The 20,418-nt window shown below is 36.1% G+C and overlaps 1 protein-coding gene across 1 annotated transcript; it reads left to right on the top strand.

The window, feature by feature from the left end:
- Nucleotides 1–201: 201 nt before the first annotated feature.
- On the top strand, nt 202–17,635 carry LOC132559714 (uncharacterized; the record flags this gene model as incomplete). The annotated part of the gene is given in 20 exon segments (XM_060224336.1): nt 202–361; nt 698–775; nt 1,075–1,114; nt 1,117–1,298; nt 2,360–2,464; nt 3,338–3,475; nt 3,792–3,953; nt 6,499–6,663; nt 9,013–9,144; nt 9,449–9,622; nt 9,711–9,809; nt 10,110–10,244; nt 11,094–11,257; nt 12,059–12,152; nt 12,798–12,933; nt 14,247–14,338; nt 15,567–15,635; nt 15,996–16,198; nt 16,884–16,962; nt 17,106–17,635. Coding segments are annotated over 20 exon segments (2,455 nt in total), but the record flags the coding sequence as incomplete, so codon positions are not given.
- Nucleotides 17,636–20,418: the final 2,783 nt, after the last annotated feature.

The raw sequence follows: 20,418 nt of genomic DNA, 5'->3' as shown, positions 1-20,418 counted from the left end.
AAGTTCAGGCATATGATAGTGTTTAATTATACCACAGCAAGTCCAGGCATATGATAGTGTTTAATTATACCACAGCAAGTCCAGGCATATGATAGTGTTTAATTATACCACAGCAAGTCCAGGCATATGATAGTGTTTAATTATACCACAGCAAGTCCAGGTATACTAATGTCTAAGATAAATTCTATGAATATCAAATAGTCACAAAAATTGTCTGACCAACATTTCGCCAACAGAGGAGAGAGCAGTGGTGGAACAGATTGAACACCAGATGTCAGCAATGGACAACAAAGTGTCTGACTTGGAGACAGAGAACGATGAACTGAAGAAAGAGCGAAGTCAGATGGCTGCCAAGATGAAGGTGAGGCTTATAGGCTGAAAAGAATAGTGTTGTTAGGCTTATGTAAACTGTGCACCTCCTTGACAAGCCTGTCACATGAAACATGTATCTAATTATTAACATGGCATCAATAAATTTTAGAGCTAGATTTTGGAAATGTATACGTAAATGAAGAATGTGTCTATTAAAAGGAAGAAAAGACATTATTACCATTAAAATTTGATGATTCAGAATTTTAAACATTGACATAATTTTTTTTTTTTAAAGTTCATCAGAATTTTTTAACAGAAGCAATGTTGTATATTTGTACTGAAATAAGTGGCAATGTAAAGTTTATGATGTGTGTATGGTAAATAGGACCTGGAAACCAAATTAGAGGAGGCCAAGAATCAGGCAGAACTCCAGACCACCCTAGCTATGGGTACCAACACAGAGGTCAGTACTTAAAGTCTTCAACACATTTCTTATATAAATGTTCAGCTGATTAACTTTACTGCTGGTCCTGTTTTTACAGAGGTTATCAACTTGATCAGCTCACAAGGTCATGGTCTTACAAATGTTTCTCAGGTTATGAGGTGAAGGTCAGATAAATAGTAGACAGAAGACCATCGTTGATGGAATTTAGATGAAGTTAATAAAATATTGAGGGAAAAATTTCTATAACATTGATATGGGTAACATATCCCCTTAACCTTTGGTCACTTTTTACATTATTATAATGACTTCATTAACAGGAATTGTCGGAACAGATCACCCGCCTCCAGTCTCAGGTAACAAGTTGGACACAGCTTTGTCTCAGGAAAAAGCTGCACACCAAAACACCAAGGATGAGCTCGAAAACCTCCACAAGCAGATGGCTGTGTTACGAGAGGAGACAAATAATGAGAAGGCTGACATCAAAGCTAAAATAGACAGCAACAACAAAACATCCAAGGCTATCATTAAGGCTATGGAACAGGTAGGTACACATTCATAGAGTAATTCTTAGAACATCCAAAGTTATCATAAAGACTGTGGAACAGTTAGGTACATACTTACAGAGTAATTCTTAAAACATCCAAGGTTATCATAAAGACTGTGGAACAGGTAGGTAAACATCCATAGAGTAATTCTTAAAACATCCAAGGTTATCATAAAGACTGTGGAACAGGTAGGTACACATCCATAGAGTAATTCTTAAAACATCCAAAGTTATCATAAAGACTGTGGAACAGGTAGGTACACATCCATAGAGTGATTCTTAAAACATCCAAGGTTATCATAAAGACTGTGGAACAGGTAGGTACACATCCATAGAGTAATTCTCAAAACATCCGAAGTTATCATAAAGACTGTGGAACAGGTAGGTACACATCCATAGAGTAATTCTCAAAACATCTGAAGTTATCATAAAGACTGTGGAACAGGTAGGTTCATACTCAGAGTACAGCACCGGTATTTGCTTATTATATATTATTATTGTCCATGTCAAGGTAGATTGCGAAACACTACACTAATCACAAAAAGTAGCATAGAAAATACCAAGATATCAACAAAATCTTCTTTCAAACAATTCAATAAAATAGGGCAAAATTTAAACAAAAGCTAGGTGTACATGGAGATTCCTGTAAAAGTACAAGGAGAATAAGGCTATGTGTTTCAGAGGAAGTATTCCTCATCTACGGCACATTCTGTCTAAATCTTGTTCAATCTGAGTCAATAATATCACAATCACAAATGAAAACAAGGTTACTTACAATGGAACCACCTGACATACTAACGAGCATGACTTATATCACATCAGGAATTTTCTTAAGGAGATCATTATTTTGATCATGAAATCTAGCACATCCAATAGCTTTAGCTTTTTGGAGCCTGGAATATTAACATTTCATCGAACGTAGGTCACTAGGTCAGTGTTTACCTTGACCTTAAACAAGTTCTCACAAACTTAAAATTTAACAAGCAAACTCTAGTAGTTTGTTGGGTGATGATAAATGAGTAACATTTGAACTGGTTAATCTTATGTACATATTTCAGGAGCTGGACAAGTCCAAGACTCGAATTGATGAGTTGGAGAAGGAAAGACTGGCCAACGTACCGATGGACACAGCCAAGGAAATAAAAAATCTACAGACTAAGATTGTGAGTTTATACATTCGTTGTGTGTTGCTAAGTTTAAAGTCAAATAGATTTTCATGTACCATATCACTGTATCTTAATGTTTATGCTGCTGTTAATAAATAGACTATGGCACATTGTGTTTTACCATTCTGTCTATGCAGCAATGATATTTTACTGAGATAGGCTTTGTATTGAGGGCACTGGTCTATTTTTTAGTCAGTAATAGTTTCAGGATGTTTGGCATAGAATTCTAGAGGTCAAATATTGATGTTATAAACAAATTTGATCTTTTAAATTGCTGACAGGTTTTGAACTTAATTATTTCCTTTAGAACCAGTGTCAATAGGCACACGGTTTGTTTAGTATTTGCAAATAACTCTTATCATTAAAGAGAAAACAAAGGCAGATGTTTTACACGAATACTCTTTAGTCAGATTTAATGTTGAGACATACATGAGAAAACAAAGGCAGATGTTTTACACAAATACTCTTAAGTCCTATTTAATGATGAGACAAACTTACTGAATTTTCATAGACATCATATGATATTGGAATATTAAATTTTTCAAAACAAATGCAACCAATTGCAAATCATTTATTGAAATAACGTTTGCAGATGGAGGATCTTACTCGAGTGTCAATGTAAGATGGAATTATCAATAATTTGCCACAAGTCTTTATACATAGGCATAAATGTAAGGTTACATTTATCACATAACTTGTATTTTTGAAACTAAAGGAAGATTTTCACATTTATCTCCCTTGAAGACATGCTTATGTTGATGATTAAATTTACAATATGATCAAATTGATCATGGGACATGATAGTGGATGACCAGGTAATGTATAATGTATCAGCATATCCTGATGAGCTTTGTGATATATCCTCTCCAGGCAGCCCTTGAGAAGGAGAAGACTACCTCAGGTACAGCAGCTGCTGGACTAACTGGTCAGTTGTCTGAACTACAGACCAAGCTAGACAGTGCTAACAAAAATCTGGAGAGCCAGCGAGCGGCAAATAGGGATCTGGAGGTAGGTCATTGGAATAGAATTATATATAAGCTAATGTGAAACATTGTTACTCCATTTGAAAAATAGATGTTTATTGTTGTGGCAATTGTTAAAGAACAATGAATAAATATTTCACAGGAGTGTTTGTTTCATGTCTGTCTGTTAAGTATGAAGAACCTGCAGTACATGAAGATCAAACTCCAAACCAGTACAGTAACCAAACAAAAGTGTAAAAATACTACTATCACTGAAGAAATATTTGAAACTTTGTTTATGGACCAGTATTATAGTAATTATTAGAAAAACATTTCAAACATTAGATATGTGTTTCATTTAGGCCAAGTTTAAGAATGCTAAAACAGAAAAGGATAAGGCTGTGAGAGATGCAGTGTCAGCACAGGAAAAGAAGGACCAGACCAGAATCAACGATGACAAAAAACGGATCAATGCACTCGAGAAAAGGATCAAGGAGCTGGAATCTGCTGGAGTAAAACCAGGCGTAAGTACCAACACATTTCATCTCAGGAACTCTGTTTACAAGGCGTAAGTACCAGGAACTCTGTTAACCAGGTGTAAGTACCAGGAACTCTGTTAACCAGGTGTAAGTACCAACACATTTCATCTCTGGAGCTCTGTTAACCAGGCATAAGTACCAGCACATTTCATCTCAGGAACTCTGTTAACCAGGTGTAAGTACCATGAACTCTGTTAACCAGGTGTAAGTACCATGAACTCTGTTAACCAGGTGTAAGTACCAGGAACTCTGTTAACCAGGTGTAAGTACCAGGAACTCTGTTAACCAGGTGTAAGTACCAGGAACTCTGTTAACCAGGTGTAAGTACCTGGAACTCTGTTAACCAGGTGTAAGTACAAGGAACTCTGTTAACCAGGTGTAAGTACCAGGAACTCTGTTAACCAGGCATAAGTACCAACACATTTCATCTCAGCTTTGTTACACTGGTCTATTGATACTAATATTATACACAGGTTTCATCATCATATAAATTATGAGATTCATAACTTACTCTAAAAGCAGTTCTAATGTATAAGTATTCATTGTGTTGTACAATATCTGCTTATCCCTAATCAATGTAAAACTTTAAAGAAAAGCTTTCTAAGAAAGCATACAGATAAGTCAAGGATATGTAAAGTGGGTTTATTAAAATGATATGGATATTTCAAACCCAATCTCTAAAGAATTTAGGCTCATTTAACAAATTGCCTATGAACTGGAAACTCCTGTTAGTACCTCTGTTATAGATGTATTGTTTTTTGTCTTTGACAGATTGGTGCTGTAGTAGCAGGGGTAAGTGTCAGTGGCTTCATCTTGATGCAAGGATATAGGTAAACTGTAGCAATATATGTGGGATTTTGAATTTGAGTTATCTCCCTTGAAATTTTAATAGTGATTTTGGTCCATGGTAACAACACTTGTTCATCAAAAACAAGTGCTATAGTAACATAACTACTTAATGGTTTTATTTAAGCAAGAGTATCTTAGATAATGCCTTCCATAAAGATTGTGATATTTAGCTGACAACTAATTAGACTGTTAAATGATCTTGCCATGTTAAATGTGTATTTTATGTGGCTCCAAATTGAGCTTAATTAAGTAAGTAAAGTTTCCTAACAGAAGCTGTAATACATATATCACTACATGTATGTAGGATCATTTCAACACACATTTCAGATTCTGGATATTCACCTACATTTTATAGTTCATTCAACTTTGTTATTCAAATGTGTCATGTCAAAGTTTTTTGTTTAGGCGGTGTTGACTTTTATTGCCCTTGAGGTGTTTAAACTCTCAGAGTGAAACCTTGAATATATTACACTATTTACTATTTACATTTATTTATGATTATCCCAGTCCACATTTTAGATTCTGATTTTCACCTTCAGTTTGCTGTTAACTGGACTTAAGTTGCTCCATGTTAAAGTTTTCAGTTTAGTCCGGCCTTGAGCTTTATTTCTCTCAAAGTACTCCAACTGTCATCACCAAACCTGGAATATATCAATATCTATGTATGATCATCCCAACATTTTAGGTCCTTATTTTCAACTAGTTTACTGTTGACTTTGTTAATTAATTGAACTAAATGTTTTACATTTAGATTGGAGTTGAACTTTATTTCTCTCCAAGTATAAAGCCTGTCATAATCCGACCTGGAGTATGTTTATACAGTATGCATGGCCAAGAATATAACCTACAGTTTACAGTTAACTGGACTATGTTGATTAATTTTGCCACTTAAAAAATTATTTTCTCTTTAAATACATTGATCTTAATTTCAATTTTTTGGTACATCTGACAGTTGTATCTCTGTATTTACCTGTAGGGTAAGGGAGGTACCTCTGATAGTTATATCTCTGTATTTACCTGTAGGGTAAGGGAGGTACCTCTGACAGTTGTATCTCTGTATTTACCTGTAGGGTAAGGGAGGTACCTCTGATAGTTATATCTCTGTATTTACCTGTAGGGTAAGGGAGGTACCTCTGACAGTTGTATCTCCGTATTTACCTGTAGGGTAAGGGAGGTACCTCTGACAGTTGTATCTCCGTATTTACCTGTAGGGTAAGGGTGGTACCTCTGACAGTTGTATCTCCGTATTTACCTGTAGGGTAAGGGAGGTACCTCTGACAGTTATATCTATGTATTTACCTGTAGGGTAAGGGTGGTACCTCTGACAGTTATATCTATGTATTTACCTGTAGGGTAAGGATGGTACCTCTGACAGTTATATCTATGTATTTACCTGTAGGGTAAGGATGGTACCTCTGACAGTTATATCTCCATATTTACCTGTAGGGTAAGGGTGGTACCTCTGACAGTTGTATCTCCATATTAACCTGTAGGGTAAGGATGGTACCTCTGATAGTTATATCTCCGTATTTACCTGTAGGGTAAGGGTGGTACCTCTGACAGTTATATCTCCTTATTTACCTGTAGGGTAAGGGTGGTTCCTCTGACAGTTATATCTATGTATTTACCTTTAGGGTAAGGGTGGTACCTCTGACATTTATAGCTCCGTATTTACCTGTAGGGTAAGGGTGGTACCTCTGATGCTGCAGTGAAGGCTATGAGAGAACAGATGACCAAAATCAAACAAGAGAACAATGAGCTGAACATGCGACTCAAACAACTGGAAATGGACATGAAGCGGGGCGGTCGACCAGGAACTGCAGCTGTAGGTGGAACAGTTGATGATGTAAGTAAACAAACTTCAGGATATGTGACAGAACAAGGAATGTTTGATAACAGTACTAGCAGTAATTTAATTGTTAATGATAACTTTCAGAATAACATGGTCTCAGTAGTAAAACAACTTGACAAGTGGTGACCAGGTAGTGAAACAACCAGATAAATGGTGACTTGGTAGTGAAATGACCAGATAAGTGGTGAAAGGGTAGTGAAACGACCAGATAAGTGGTGACTTGGTAGTGAAATGACCAGATAAGTGGTGACAGGGTAGTGAAACGACCAGATAAGTGGTGACTTGGTAGTGAAACAACCAGATCAATGGTTACTTGGTAGTGAAATGACCAGATAAATGGTGACTTGGTAGTGAAATGACCAGATAAGTGGTGACCAGGTAGTGAAACAACCAGATAAATGGTGACTTGGTAGTGAAATGACCAGATAAGTGGTGACTTGGTAGTGAAATGACCAGATCAGTGGTGACTTGGTAGTGAAACGAACAAATAAGTGGTGACCAGGTAGTGAAATGACCAGATAAGTGGTGACTGGGGAGTGGAATGACCAGATAATTGGTGACCAGGTAGTGAAACGACCAGATAAGTGGTGACCAGGTAGTGAAACGACCAGATCAGTGGTGACTTGGTAGTGAAAAGACGAGATCAGTGGTGACTTGGTAGTGAAACGACGAGATCAGTGCTGACTTGGTAGTGAAAAGACAAGATAAGTGGTGACTTGGTAGTGGAATGACCAGATCAGTGGTGACTTTGTAGTGAAACGATCAGATCAGTGGTGACTTGGTAGTGGAATGACCAGATCAGTGGTGACTTTGTAGTGAAACGATCAGATCAGTGGTGACTTGGTAGTGGAATGACCAGATCAGTGGTGACTTTGTAGTGAAAAGACAAGATAAGTGGTGACTTGGTAGTGGAATGACCAGATCAGTGGTGACTTTGTAGTGAAACGATCAGATCAGTGGTGACTTGGTAGTGAAACAACCAGATCAGTGGTGACTGGGTAGTGAAATGACCAGATCAGTGGTGACTTGGTAGTGAAACGATCAGATCAGTGGTGACTTGGTAGTGGAATGACCAGATCAGTGGTGACTTGGTAGTGAAACGATCAGATCAGTGGTGACTTGGTAGTGGAATGACCAGATCAGTGGTGACTTTGTAGTGAAACGATCAGATCAGTGGTGACTTGGTAGTGAAACAACCAGATCAGTGGTGACTGGGTAGTGAAATGACCAGATAAGTGGTGACTTGGTAGTGAAATGACCAGATCAGTGGTGACTTTGTAGTGAAACGATCAGATCAGTGGTGACTTGGTAGTGGAATGACCAGATCAGTGGTGACTTGGTAGTGAAACGATCAGATCAGTGGTGACTTGGTAGTGGAATGACCAGATCAGTGGTGACTTTGTAGTGAAACGATCAGATCAGTGGTGACTTGGTAGTGAAACGACGAGATCAGTGCTGACTTGGTAGTGAAAAGACAAGATAAGTGGTGACTTGGTAGTGGAATGACCAGATCAGTGGTGACTTTGTAGTGAAACGATCAGATCAGTGGTGACTTGGTAGTGGAATGACCAGATCAGTGGTGACTTTGTAGTGAAACGATCAGATAATTGGTGACCAGGTAGTGAAACGACCAGATAAGTGGTGACCAGGTAGTGAAACGACCAGATCAGTGGTGACTTGGTAGTGAAAAGACGAGATCAGTGGTGACTTGGTAGTGAAACGACGAGATCAGTGCTGACTTGGTAGTGAAAAGACAAGATAAGTGGTGACTTGGTAGTGGAATGACCAGATCAGTGGTGACTTTGTAGTGAAACGATCAGATCAGTGGTGACTTGGTAGTGAAACGATCAGATCAGTGGTGACTGGGTAGTGAAATGACCAGATCAGTGGTGACTTGGTAGTGAAATGACCAGATCAGTGGTGACTTGGTAGTGAAACGAACAGATAAGTGGTGACCAGGTAGTGAAATGACCAGATAAGTGGTGACTTGGTAGTGAAATGACCAGATCAGTGGTGACTTGGTAGTGAAACGAACAGATAAGTGGTGACCAGGTAGTGAAATGACCAGATAAGTGGTGACTTGGTAGTGAAATGACCAGATAAGTGGTGACTGGGTAGTGAAACGACCAGATAAGTGGTGACTTGGTAGTGAAACGACCAGATAAGTGGTGACCAGGTAGTGAAATGACCAGATCAGTGGTGACTTGGTAGTGAAACGACCAGACATGGGCTTAATATGGAAGTGTTTACCTTTTAAGGAAACAGGATCAAGGTAAAACTGGAAATTACTTGAATACTTAAAAAATGCTTGAAATACTCAATACATGTTTTTTTCACTCTCAGAAAAATGCACAGAAAAGGAATGAGAAGATTCTGAAAGAACTGGAAAAGAAGATTGAAATAGAGAAAAATAAAACAACAAAACTGGATGAAAATCTGAAAAGTACTGAAGAGGAACTCAAAGTAACAAAGAAGGTGAATCACTAACAAAAAATACATTTGATTATGTTATGAATACTTTTAAACTGTAATAAATGTCCTCCTAATCCTATTTACATTTCCCACTTGGTCAGAGATTTAATGCTGAATATTTGTCCTATTAGATCTCGAGTCCTGAATCACTATTTTGGATCCGAGGGACATTTTATATTTGTTTTCAGGTGTCTAGTAAAAAAGATATCCCACTATAGTGCATTAATTTCTCAAAGAATAAAACACAAATAATCATTGTATAACTTATAGAGTTTGAAACTCATTTCGTGTACATCTAACGTTTTAGGAACGTGACAACAGCGTGAATGAGTTGAAGAAGGTAAAGGTGGAGCTAGATGCTTTAGGTACGGCAGCCAAGGAGGGAGTAGAGGCTGCTACTAAAGTCAAAAACTTGGAAAAAGAAAATAAAAAACTTGGAGAGGAAAACAAGACACTTACCGAGAACTACAACTCTGAGAGGGTGAGTAACCTGTACAGATCTTCACAGGTGATTTACGACGGTGTTTCTATCATCAATTATAATTTCATTGTTTATTTCATTTGTCTAGGTACTCAGGAGAAAGTATTACAACATAGTTGAGGACATGAAGGGGAAGATCCGAGTCTACTGTCGAGCCAGACCTTTAAGTGGGTCGGAAAAAGAAAGAGTAAGTAGAACATAGGTAAAGTGAAAGAGAATCTCCTGCCTATATTCCAAACTCTAAATTGCAACTTACCCCAAACATATACAAATTAATACAACTCCAGCTGTCCATACAATCCAGCACCCTGTATCTATGTAGTCATGTTGTTGTGGTGATGGAAACTGTTTAAAAACATTAAATCATAAGGATTAAGATCATTAATGTATTGAGAAACAAACAAAACAAAAAAAGAAAAAAAAAATGAAATTTATGGATTTAAAAAAAAAAACAACCAAGTTTTAGACTATCCTTTTCTTACTACAGGGTAATGTGTCTGTCCTCAAGTCTCCCGATGAATACTCCATCAGTGTGGACTCATCCCGTGGCACCAAGGAGTTCACTTTCGACCAAATCTTCATGGAGACCACACCACAGGAGAAGGTTTTCGAGGACACCAATGTACGTCAAATTTTATACAAAAATTAAATTACGATATCTCAAGAAATAAGATACAGAAGTTTTTCTGAAAACAATTTTAAACTTGGAAGTCTTGTTCTTTCATCAATGTAACTTATTGAATAACCTTTGCATTATTTGTCTGTTCATGTGTTTGAATCTGCATATGTTGTCAATCCTTAATAAGTTTTTAAATTGTGTTTCAATTTCTTTAGAAGTACTATGTGGATCTCTGTCAAATCTCATATATAAGTTCCAGACAGGAAGCCATCTTGAAATTTGGCAATGAAAGTTTGTTATTGCTATTTCTTGAGAAGGACTGGATCTTTCTGAAGTTTTATGTGTAGGTTCTCCAACCATGTTGTTGACAGATGATATCAAATGATAGACCTATGTTACCTGACAGTTGACATCAGGAGACAGACCTATGGAATTTTAAGAACTTGATCCCATCAGCATTAGATTGGTATAATGTGTGTATCTATTGTTTACAGAACTTGATCCAGTCAGCTGTCGATGTGTATAATGTATCTATTGTTTACAGAACTTGATCCAGTCAGCTGTTGATGTGTATAATGTGTGTATCTATTGTTTACAGAACTTGATCCAGTCAGCTGTTGATGGGTATAATGTATCTATTGTTTACAGAACTTGATCCAGTCAGCTGTTGATGGGTATAATGTGTGTATCTATTGTTTACAGAACTTGATCCAGTCAGCTGTTGATGTGTATAATGTATCTATTGTTTACAGAACTTGATCCAGTCAGCTGTTGATGTGTATAAAGTATCTATTGTTTACAGAACTTGATCCAGTCAGCTGTTGATGTGTATAATGTATCTATTGTTTACAGAACTTGATCCAGTCAGCTGTTGATGGGTATAATGTGTGTATCTTTGCCTATGGACAGACAGGTTCAGGTAAAACATACACTATGATTGGTGACAAGGAACAAAAATACCCAGGAATTGCACCCAGAGCATTTGAAAGAATCTTTGATTTGGCTCAAGAACTTCGGTGAGTTTTCAAATATCAAGTTTTCCCTGATCTTTGTACAGTTTCATTTATTTTTGCTGAAAACTTTTAAATATCAAGGCATGTTGTGTTGTCAATGTCCACAAATCATAAATACAAAACAAAATATATTTGGATTAACTTATCACCTAGATTTATTGATGAAATAAATTACCAGATACCGCTGCCTAACAGGGCTGAAAATTGAGTGACAAAAACATTTCTCAAATGAAGAAGCATATAATTTGGTGTCAGTATATAAAAGTTTAATCACAGCACTAATTTGAAGATTAGTCACTAATATATCATGCTGAAGAATACTGGTACTGTTGATACATTTATTATAAACACCATGCTGAGAGGGTTTTATTGCTTTATCAAATTTATATGACAGAGTCCACTTTGATATAGTTTCTAACAGAGTACATTTATTATAAACACCATTCTGAGAGGGTTTTATTGCTTTATCAAATCTATATGACAGAGTCCACTTTGATATAGTTTCTAACGGAGTACTTTTATTATAAACACCATTCTGAGAGGGTTTTATTGCTTTATCAAATCTATATGACAGAGTCCACTTTGATATAGTCTATAACAGAGTACATTTATTATAAACACCATTCTGAGAGGGTTTTATTGCTTTATCAAATCTATATGACAGAGTCCACTTTGATATAGTCTATAACAGAGTACATTTATTATAAACACCATTCTGAGAGGGTTTTATTGCTTTATCAAATCTATATGACAGAGTCCACTTTGATATAGTCTATAACAGAGTATCTAATACTGTTGATACAGAACCAAGTTCACCATCACTGTGACAGCCTACATGATGGAGCTGTATAATGACAAACTCATTGACTTGTTCGCCAAGCCTGGGACATCAGATGATGTAAGTATCTCACAACACATTAAATTCATTAACATGTGCTCTTCTGTTGTCTGTTAGTTTACTGGGTTTATCACCCAATGAAAAGCAATGGTTATTTTTAGATGGCGTCTACTTGTAGTAGCTGTTGACAAACTCACTGAACAGCATGCTATTCAAATCAGATAGAGTGATGTGTTTTGCCCAAAAGCACTGGCTGGTCAGTGATCTCATCTTCCTTAAACACAGTTATGAGTACAGAATCACTCACATATCTGGTATTTGACCGATAAATTGAGCAAGACCCATGTATCTGTTACACAGTCCTGTAACAAGAAATGTCAGCTATAGGAATTACTGTCTGAGTGACAGAACACAGGTCTTACTATGGAAGGAAGTCTCAGGAAAACAAATCCTAGTTACCGAGGTGAAAAAGGAGCTCAATATCCATGGCAACACTCATCCACCCAAAGTCTTTTATCACCTTTATTTAAATGCAGTGTGATGTTTTTGTCATGAAAAAGATTAATGGTATTATCAAGTATTTTGAAATGATCAGATGGAATAGAACGATATATAAACAGAATTAGAGCACATTTTTATGTTTGTATGACAGAATCAGATAGTATCAATAACAGTTCATGAATGACCTTTACTTTTGGATTTCAGGATAGGATGGAGATTAAGAAGGACAAGAAGGGCATGGTTTTTGTACAGGGATCGTGTGTTAAAGCAGCAAATAATGCCAAAGAACTTGGTGCTCTATTTGATGAGGGCAGCAAGAACAGACATACTGCCTCTACAAGTAAGTACTGATGAGGGCAGCAAGAACAGACATATGGCCTCTACAAGTAAGTAATGATGAGGGCAGCAAGAACAGACATACTGCCTCTACAAGTAAGTAATGATGAGGGCAGCAAGAATAGACATACTGCCTCTACAAGTAAGTAATGATGAGGACAACAAGAACAGACATACTGCCTTTACAAGTAAGTAATGATGAGGGCAGCAAGAATAGACATACAGCCTCTACAAGTAAGTACTGATGAGGGCAGCAAGAACAGACATACTGCCTCTACAAGTAAGTAATGATGAGGGCAGCAAGAACAGACATACTGCCTCTACAAGTAAGTACTGATGAGGGCAGCAAGAACAGACATACTGCCTCTACAAGTAAGTACTGATGAGGGCAGCAAGAACAGACATACTGCCTCTACAAGTAAGTAATGATGAGGGCAGCAAGAATAGACATACTGCCTCTACAAGTAAGTAATGATGAGGGCAGCAAGAATAGACATACTGCCTCTACAAGTAAGTAATGATGAGGGCAGCAAGAATAGACATACTGCCTCTACAAGTAAGTAATGATGAGGGCAGCAAGAATAGACATACTGCCTCTACAAGTAAGTACTGATGAGGGCAGCAAGAACATGAGGGCAGCAAGAACAGACATACGGCCTCTACAAGTAAGTACTGATGAGGGCAGCAAGAACAGACATACTACCTCTACAAGTAAGTACTGATGAGGGCAGCAAGAACAGACATACTGCCTCTACAAGTAAGTACTGATGAGGGCAGCAAGAACAGACATACTGCCTCTACAAGTAAGTACTGATGAGGGCAGCAAGAACAGACATATGGCCTCTACAAGTAAGTAATGAAGCTTTGGCTTTTCATCCCTCTGATTAAGACAATTTCATATTTAGGTACTAGTTACTGTGGTTTGATTGATCAAGTTTCTTCTGTAGTGTAGCTTGTTTCATCAAAATTAGCTGTTTTATAGAACAGAATACAGTAAACAAGCATATTTTAGCAGTAATCTATGCCTTTTTGGCACTGAAAGTATTGAACTAAAATATATTTACATTGATGTAGTTTTTTCGTGGTTGTTTTTATTTAGCAATTATTTTGGATTCACAAACTCATCATCAGACTATGTTGCTGAAAAGTGTGTGAAAATATGATCACACCAAATTAAGTATAATTTAGGCACACAGAATAGTGAGAAAATAGATGTCCTATATACTTAGTTCAAACCCAAAGATAACATTATAGGGGAACAGGTTAATGAGTGTATTAGAATGTCCTTTATTGTTTGGTGTTAATTCTCTTTAACAGAGATGAATGACGAGAGTTCTCGTTCCCATCTGATTATTGGGATTATGATGGAGAGTACCAACAAGGCTACAGGACAGGTCCTCAAAGGAAAGGTAAGCATCCGTGCAGGCTGGGAATAGTTATCAGTAACACATTGATTAAATTCAAAATGGTTACGGGCATGATTTAACATTGGAGAATGTTGGATAGATTATACTTGATAAAAGGGTATGAGTACAGTGTATTAGGTTTGATTTTTTATTGATTGATATTGTGATTGCCTTTCCAGCGGCGTCCATCGTACGTCGTCCATCGTAAACATTTTCAACTTCTTCTCAAGTTCTACATGTCTCATTGAGCTGAAACTTATCTGAAATGATCGTGACATGATCCTGACCAAAGTTTGTTAATTTTGGGTTGGTCCGAAATCCAACATGGCCGCCATCTTGAAAACACATTTTCGACTTCTTCTCAAGTTCAAAATTTGAAATCTTGTGTTTTATGTCAGATGACCGTTAAGGCCCATGGGCTTCTTGTATGAAGTAACTGGTGCGTTGTGTTATGTCTTACGGTCATGCTATAAACATAAATACCATATAGAAATGTGTGTAATAACACTTTTGTGATGTCATAAGTCATGTTTGATGACATCACATGGTTTTCTTGATAATGAGAATCATACTATCCATATCAAAGTATGTCTGTCTTAAAGGCAAATGGCAAGAGTAAATGCTTACTTTAAGGATTACAGTTTATATGAAAAATAGAATCTTATACTTGTGTTGATATTATATGGAATAGATTGTTTGATATGTCACATATCAAATTATTGAACTTGTTTGATGAATTAATATTACATTGTGACTTGTGTAGGATATAATGACGACGTTAGAATACACAGCTCACCACATCTATTTTTATAACATGGCGTATCAGGGTTTGTAGAATCATTATCACCACATCTATTTTTATAACATGGCGTATCATGTTTGTAGAATCATTATCACCACATCTATTTTTATAACATAGCGTATCAGGGTTTGTAGAATCATTATCACCACATCTATTTTTATAACATAGCGTATCATGTTTGTAGAATCATTATCACCACATCTATTTTTATAACACAGCGTATCAGGGTTTGTAGAATCATTATTACCACATCTATTTTTATAACACGGCGTATCAGGGTTTGTAGAATCATAATCACCACATCTATTTTTATAACATGGCGTATCAGGGTTTGTAGAATCATTATCACCACATCTATTCTTAATATTCTGCTTCAGAATTTCATGTTTTTATGACTTTGAGAAATGTTCCATGTTCTTTATGTTATAGCTCAGTCTGGTGGATTTGGCTGGTAGTGAGCGTGTGGCTAAGACTGGGGCTGGAGCAGAACAGCTGAAAGTAAGACACTGATCAGAAACACCCATTTTTTAACAGCCTCATTGGTGCCTTAATATTGTGATAATTCTGGGATTATAATGATTTTTAAATTGAAGTAATAAGTAAACTTTTTACACTGAGAAATGTTTATTCTTTTAGAACCCGTGTAGAGTGTGTCAATTAGGGTTCATGCACTTTTAATTTAAGCTTTTCACAAAACGGAATCCTAATGAATTATATAACACTTATGTGACAGAAAATTTTAACACCTTTCATTCCTAATATAGAAATTGTGATCATGTCATGTTGTAAAGATGTGGACTGGAATAGGTCTACATACTACTTGTGGTACATGCTTTATATAGTGTTTTGGTGTTTTAGGAAGCTATGTCCATCAACAAGTCCTTGTCTGCTCTGGGAGATGTGATTTCTGCACTGAGTAGTGACCAGCAGTTCATTCCCTACAGAAACAATAAACTCACCATGTTGATGCAGGATTCATTGGGAGGCAACGCTAAGACTCTTATGTTTGTCAACATCTCCCCTGCAGACTATAACCAGGATGAAACCATTATATCTCTGATGTAAGAATTTTTTTCCCCTCACGCAGCCTATTTATACCTTTCCCTACCATGCCGATTTCTATATTCAGCCATCTTCCCTGGGTAACCCCATCCAGCCCCCTCCTTCATTGTCCTGTCTCTGCCCCTTCATCCCTCTTTCTTATACAACCCTCTTCCATAATCATGTGCTCTCCATGATCCAACCATTTCTGCCCATCCATTCTTCATTCTCATCCTCATATGGCCCTTCTCCTAATCCAGCCCTTATTCTAATCCAGCCCCCTCCCACAATGTTGTTTCTCCCCATCCAGTTCCCTCCTCCATTCAGTCATCTCTGCCCATCCAGCCCCTTCTCAATCAGCCTGTCTGCCAATCCAGCTGTCTTTCCCCTTAAAATTCTTTCCTCCATCCAGCTCTCTTCTCCCATGAAAGCCCTTTCTGTGATCCCACCCCCAACCTCTTTTCACCCTATCCACCTCTCTCCCATCCAACCATCCCTACCCATTCTACCCATTCCCCACCATCCAGTGTTCTGCTCAGTTCAGCTTCTCCTCATTCCATCATATCCTTCATTACAAAAATAAAAATGTCTTTCATTTTTAGCTTTTCAAAGTCTCCCCTAATCCTTCCCCTTATCTGCCTTCTCACATCTTCCTTCCCTCCAGTCCACACAGATAACATTTACAAATATTTGTTACTACAATAGGTATGCCTCCAGAGTCAAGCTGATCACTAATGATGCATCCAAGAATGCTGACAACAAAGAAATTGCCAAGCTGAAGAATGTAAGTTCCCAGATATATCATTAAGTTTTCTGTATATTGTGTAGTTGGTTCATTGCTGTATGAAGATTCATATTGTATGGTTGGTTCATGTATCTATGGTTACACTGTATTTATAGTTACACCTTATTTCCTGTTTGTTTTAGATCATTGCCAAGCTGAAGAAGGGAGAAAGTGTGGATGACATGGAATAAACATCTCCGCTATAATGTTTATAATAGATTGTCGTAGATACTTTACGAAAATATGTTATGATGCACTTTCTTACATGTCTGCTGTAATAATCTTCAGATATTGGAAATACAAGAGAATTGAAATAACACTATGTCTGACATTCATTTTAAAATTAAGTTACAGGATTAAAGCTGAAACACTAAAACACAGGCAGGAATTAGTAAGACTTGACATTCTTATACAAAGAGACTGCCATATGTTACAGAATCTGATGTCTACAGCAGATCTATCGACTCTTTGTCTATGTTTTAATCTCAAGCATAGAAAATATCATTGCTTTTATTGCCTACTAGAACTGGCTAATAATTACACACAATTAAAAGGAAATTCACTGTCTTCTTGTTATTCCAGATATATTACATATTTGAAGTGCATTTTTCCTATCATATTAAGGCTTTGTAACTTGGAAAAATATGTTGATGGTTGATTTCTTCCATATCAAAAGGAGTTTATTTTCAAATCAACAAATCCATTATTTATCTGTTGAAATGAAATGTTTTTATAAAGTTATGATGAAGGTTTGTGATAACTTGTTAATATATCATTACTGTAGTAAATTTTAGTATTTTGAAACTATACATCTGTTAACATTCCATCCTGTATACTTTTGAGATTTATAGATAGCTCATGTAAAGTTTGATAATCGATCACAACATGAAATCTTGATAATGATTATATCTACAGACCACACCCACTTGAGTGAAATATCAATTTTGTCACTCGCAAGTACATATGTACAGAAAAGTGAAGTGAAATATAAGTAGTCTACTATTTATTTGTTGTTTAACGTTTTACTAATTAACCAGTATTTGTTGTATTTTATTTAATCATAATATCGGGATTTTGTTCATCATAAGATGATGCAGTAGTAAAATCGCTCTAGTTTTTTTATCTCATATTTTTTTCTTGATTGGAAGGTTTTGATAATGACTTGTGATAAAGTGATCACATTTTGCTGTGAAGTACACAGAATGTAACATTTTTACAGAATGAGTAGATTTTAAAATAAAATATCCTTACACATACAATTTACATATCAATGGAAGATGGATATGTTTCTGTTTGGTCAGTGACTTGTTAGGAAATGAGCTGGATGTTTCAATCACGGTTTACAAATTAGTTTTCTATAAAGTATACAAGAAAATTATATGCATATAAATTGTGTATTAATATCAAGAATGGCTTTGATGATAATAAGTGAGGGAAAAATCATGCAAATTTTTGTGTTGTTATAACTTATGTATTCAATTTGTATTTTTAATATCTGTGTCTGATTTTAATAACATTATTGGAAATCATTATATTCCTATTTACCTGAAGGCTGGTCCTTATCAATGATGTAATACATTTACATCTTGTATTGAAGTAAAAGTTTATAATTATTTTGTAGTATATTGTACTCTCAACTCTTCTAGCTCCAGAACTTATAGATGATAACTTTTGGTGTTTAAAATGACTACATTGTATTGAAGAAAAAAGAAATTGAAAAAAATCAAATTGATGTAATGCTTTATAACTCTAAACTAAACGACAATAAGGATTGGTGATCTGAAGACAAGAAGAGTTGATAAATTACTTCCGTCCTTCGCTATGTATCCGTCCACTGAGTGACCCACTGCCGGACAAGTGGTCATGTGATAACTTGTAGATGTAGATTTTCATTTTATCTAATAAAGTGCAATCTCTTAAGTGTTGCTTTTTGTTCTTTTTTAACACACAAGGCACAAAAAACTCTGCCATTGGATTGATCGTCAAAGAGGGAAATTAAGTTGACTACATTTTGTCAAGAAATATCCCCAGTTGTCCTGCTTGTGTATATTACATTTTAGAATGAATAAGATATACTGTTCTCAAAAAGTCAGTCGTCTTAGATTTTGAAAGATAAGTATGTTGTGCTGTTTCTCAGAAATCTTGAAAGAATCATACATTTTACAGTTAAGTTGCCTGTGATTTCTGGTTGTTAAAATTACATTTTGGACTTGATAAGACACCAATATGTCCATAATGAACTTTGACTGTAAGTTTGTGAACGTTGTAAATGTTTGTGTTGTGATTGCACCTCTCTGTTCATTTTCCATTAGTTGATGCAAGTTTAAACGTTTCTCGTCTTTTCTGCTGTTTTTCGTTTTCTGTCATCATGACAATCATAGCAGTAGTAAATGAACCTCGGCAAAGCATGTTCACTGAGATTCTGGTTCTGTGTTCTGAATAGCCCTTGTACAAGTGCCTGTTATAAATTTGAATCAAACTGATGTAGAGGTCATGACCCTGATATTGACCTATCAGTCTCATATATACACCTGAAGCCAAAGACCATTTGTAACTTATTTGTGTAGAATGCAAACTGGGGCCTTTTGGAATCTTTCTTCCACAAACCATCTAAAAGACCGTTTCATTCTTTAACATCCATTGGTTTGAACAATGAGAAACAGCATACAAAACATATTCTTCCTCAAAACACAAACTGGCTGTCTGTTTGCAATTTTTTTTCCACCCAAAATGTATAAATGGAAACTTGAATATTTCAGAGGAATTTCACCAGAATTTTTCAGAAAGTAGAAACATTCCCAGTATACTTTTTGTAAACGTGCATGCACAACATTACAAAGGATTATGGGGAACATTTCATATGAATCTGATAAAATCTCTCAGAACTTTTCTGGGATACACAAACATTTACAACGTTCACAAACTTACAGTCAAAGTTCATTATGGACATATTGGTGTCTTATCAACTCTCTGTTCATATGTCTTAATCATATGCAATCACCCTGCATACTTGAAGGTATCCACACCTAGACGACAAACCCGATACTTCCACACGAAGAACCTAGGCGTTGGCTCCTCTCTTTCTTTTTATTTAACTAATGGAAAAAATATGACAGTGAGCACCAACACCTCTCTGGATTTTTTTTTGTTTTATTGCTATATAAAAAAAAACCAATAAAATTCTATGTTTTAAAAACTTTATTGAAAATAAAATCTTCTGGTTACACACAGTGAAATATTTCTAACAAGAACTCGTACAAATTTCCTTATTGGGTTGTCACATACTCATACAATTGTTTGTTACAAACACACATTCAAAATTTTTAATCAATTAAAAAAATATATAGGCAAAAATCAATATATTACCAAAAAATATTTATACAATTATCCATTGTCTTCTCATCCATTCACACTGATCTTAGTCTCCCATTAAAGAGCTTAAAATGACAACTACAA

This window comes from Ylistrum balloti, unplaced genomic scaffold, assembly GCF_031769215.1.
Source record: "Ylistrum balloti isolate Yb309-2 unplaced genomic scaffold, AGI_CSIRO_Ybal_v1 Utg370956, whole genome shotgun sequence".
Lineage (NCBI taxonomy): Eukaryota > Metazoa > Mollusca > Bivalvia > Pectinida > Pectinidae > Ylistrum > Ylistrum balloti.
This window is presented reverse-complemented; position numbering and strand designations above follow the sequence as displayed.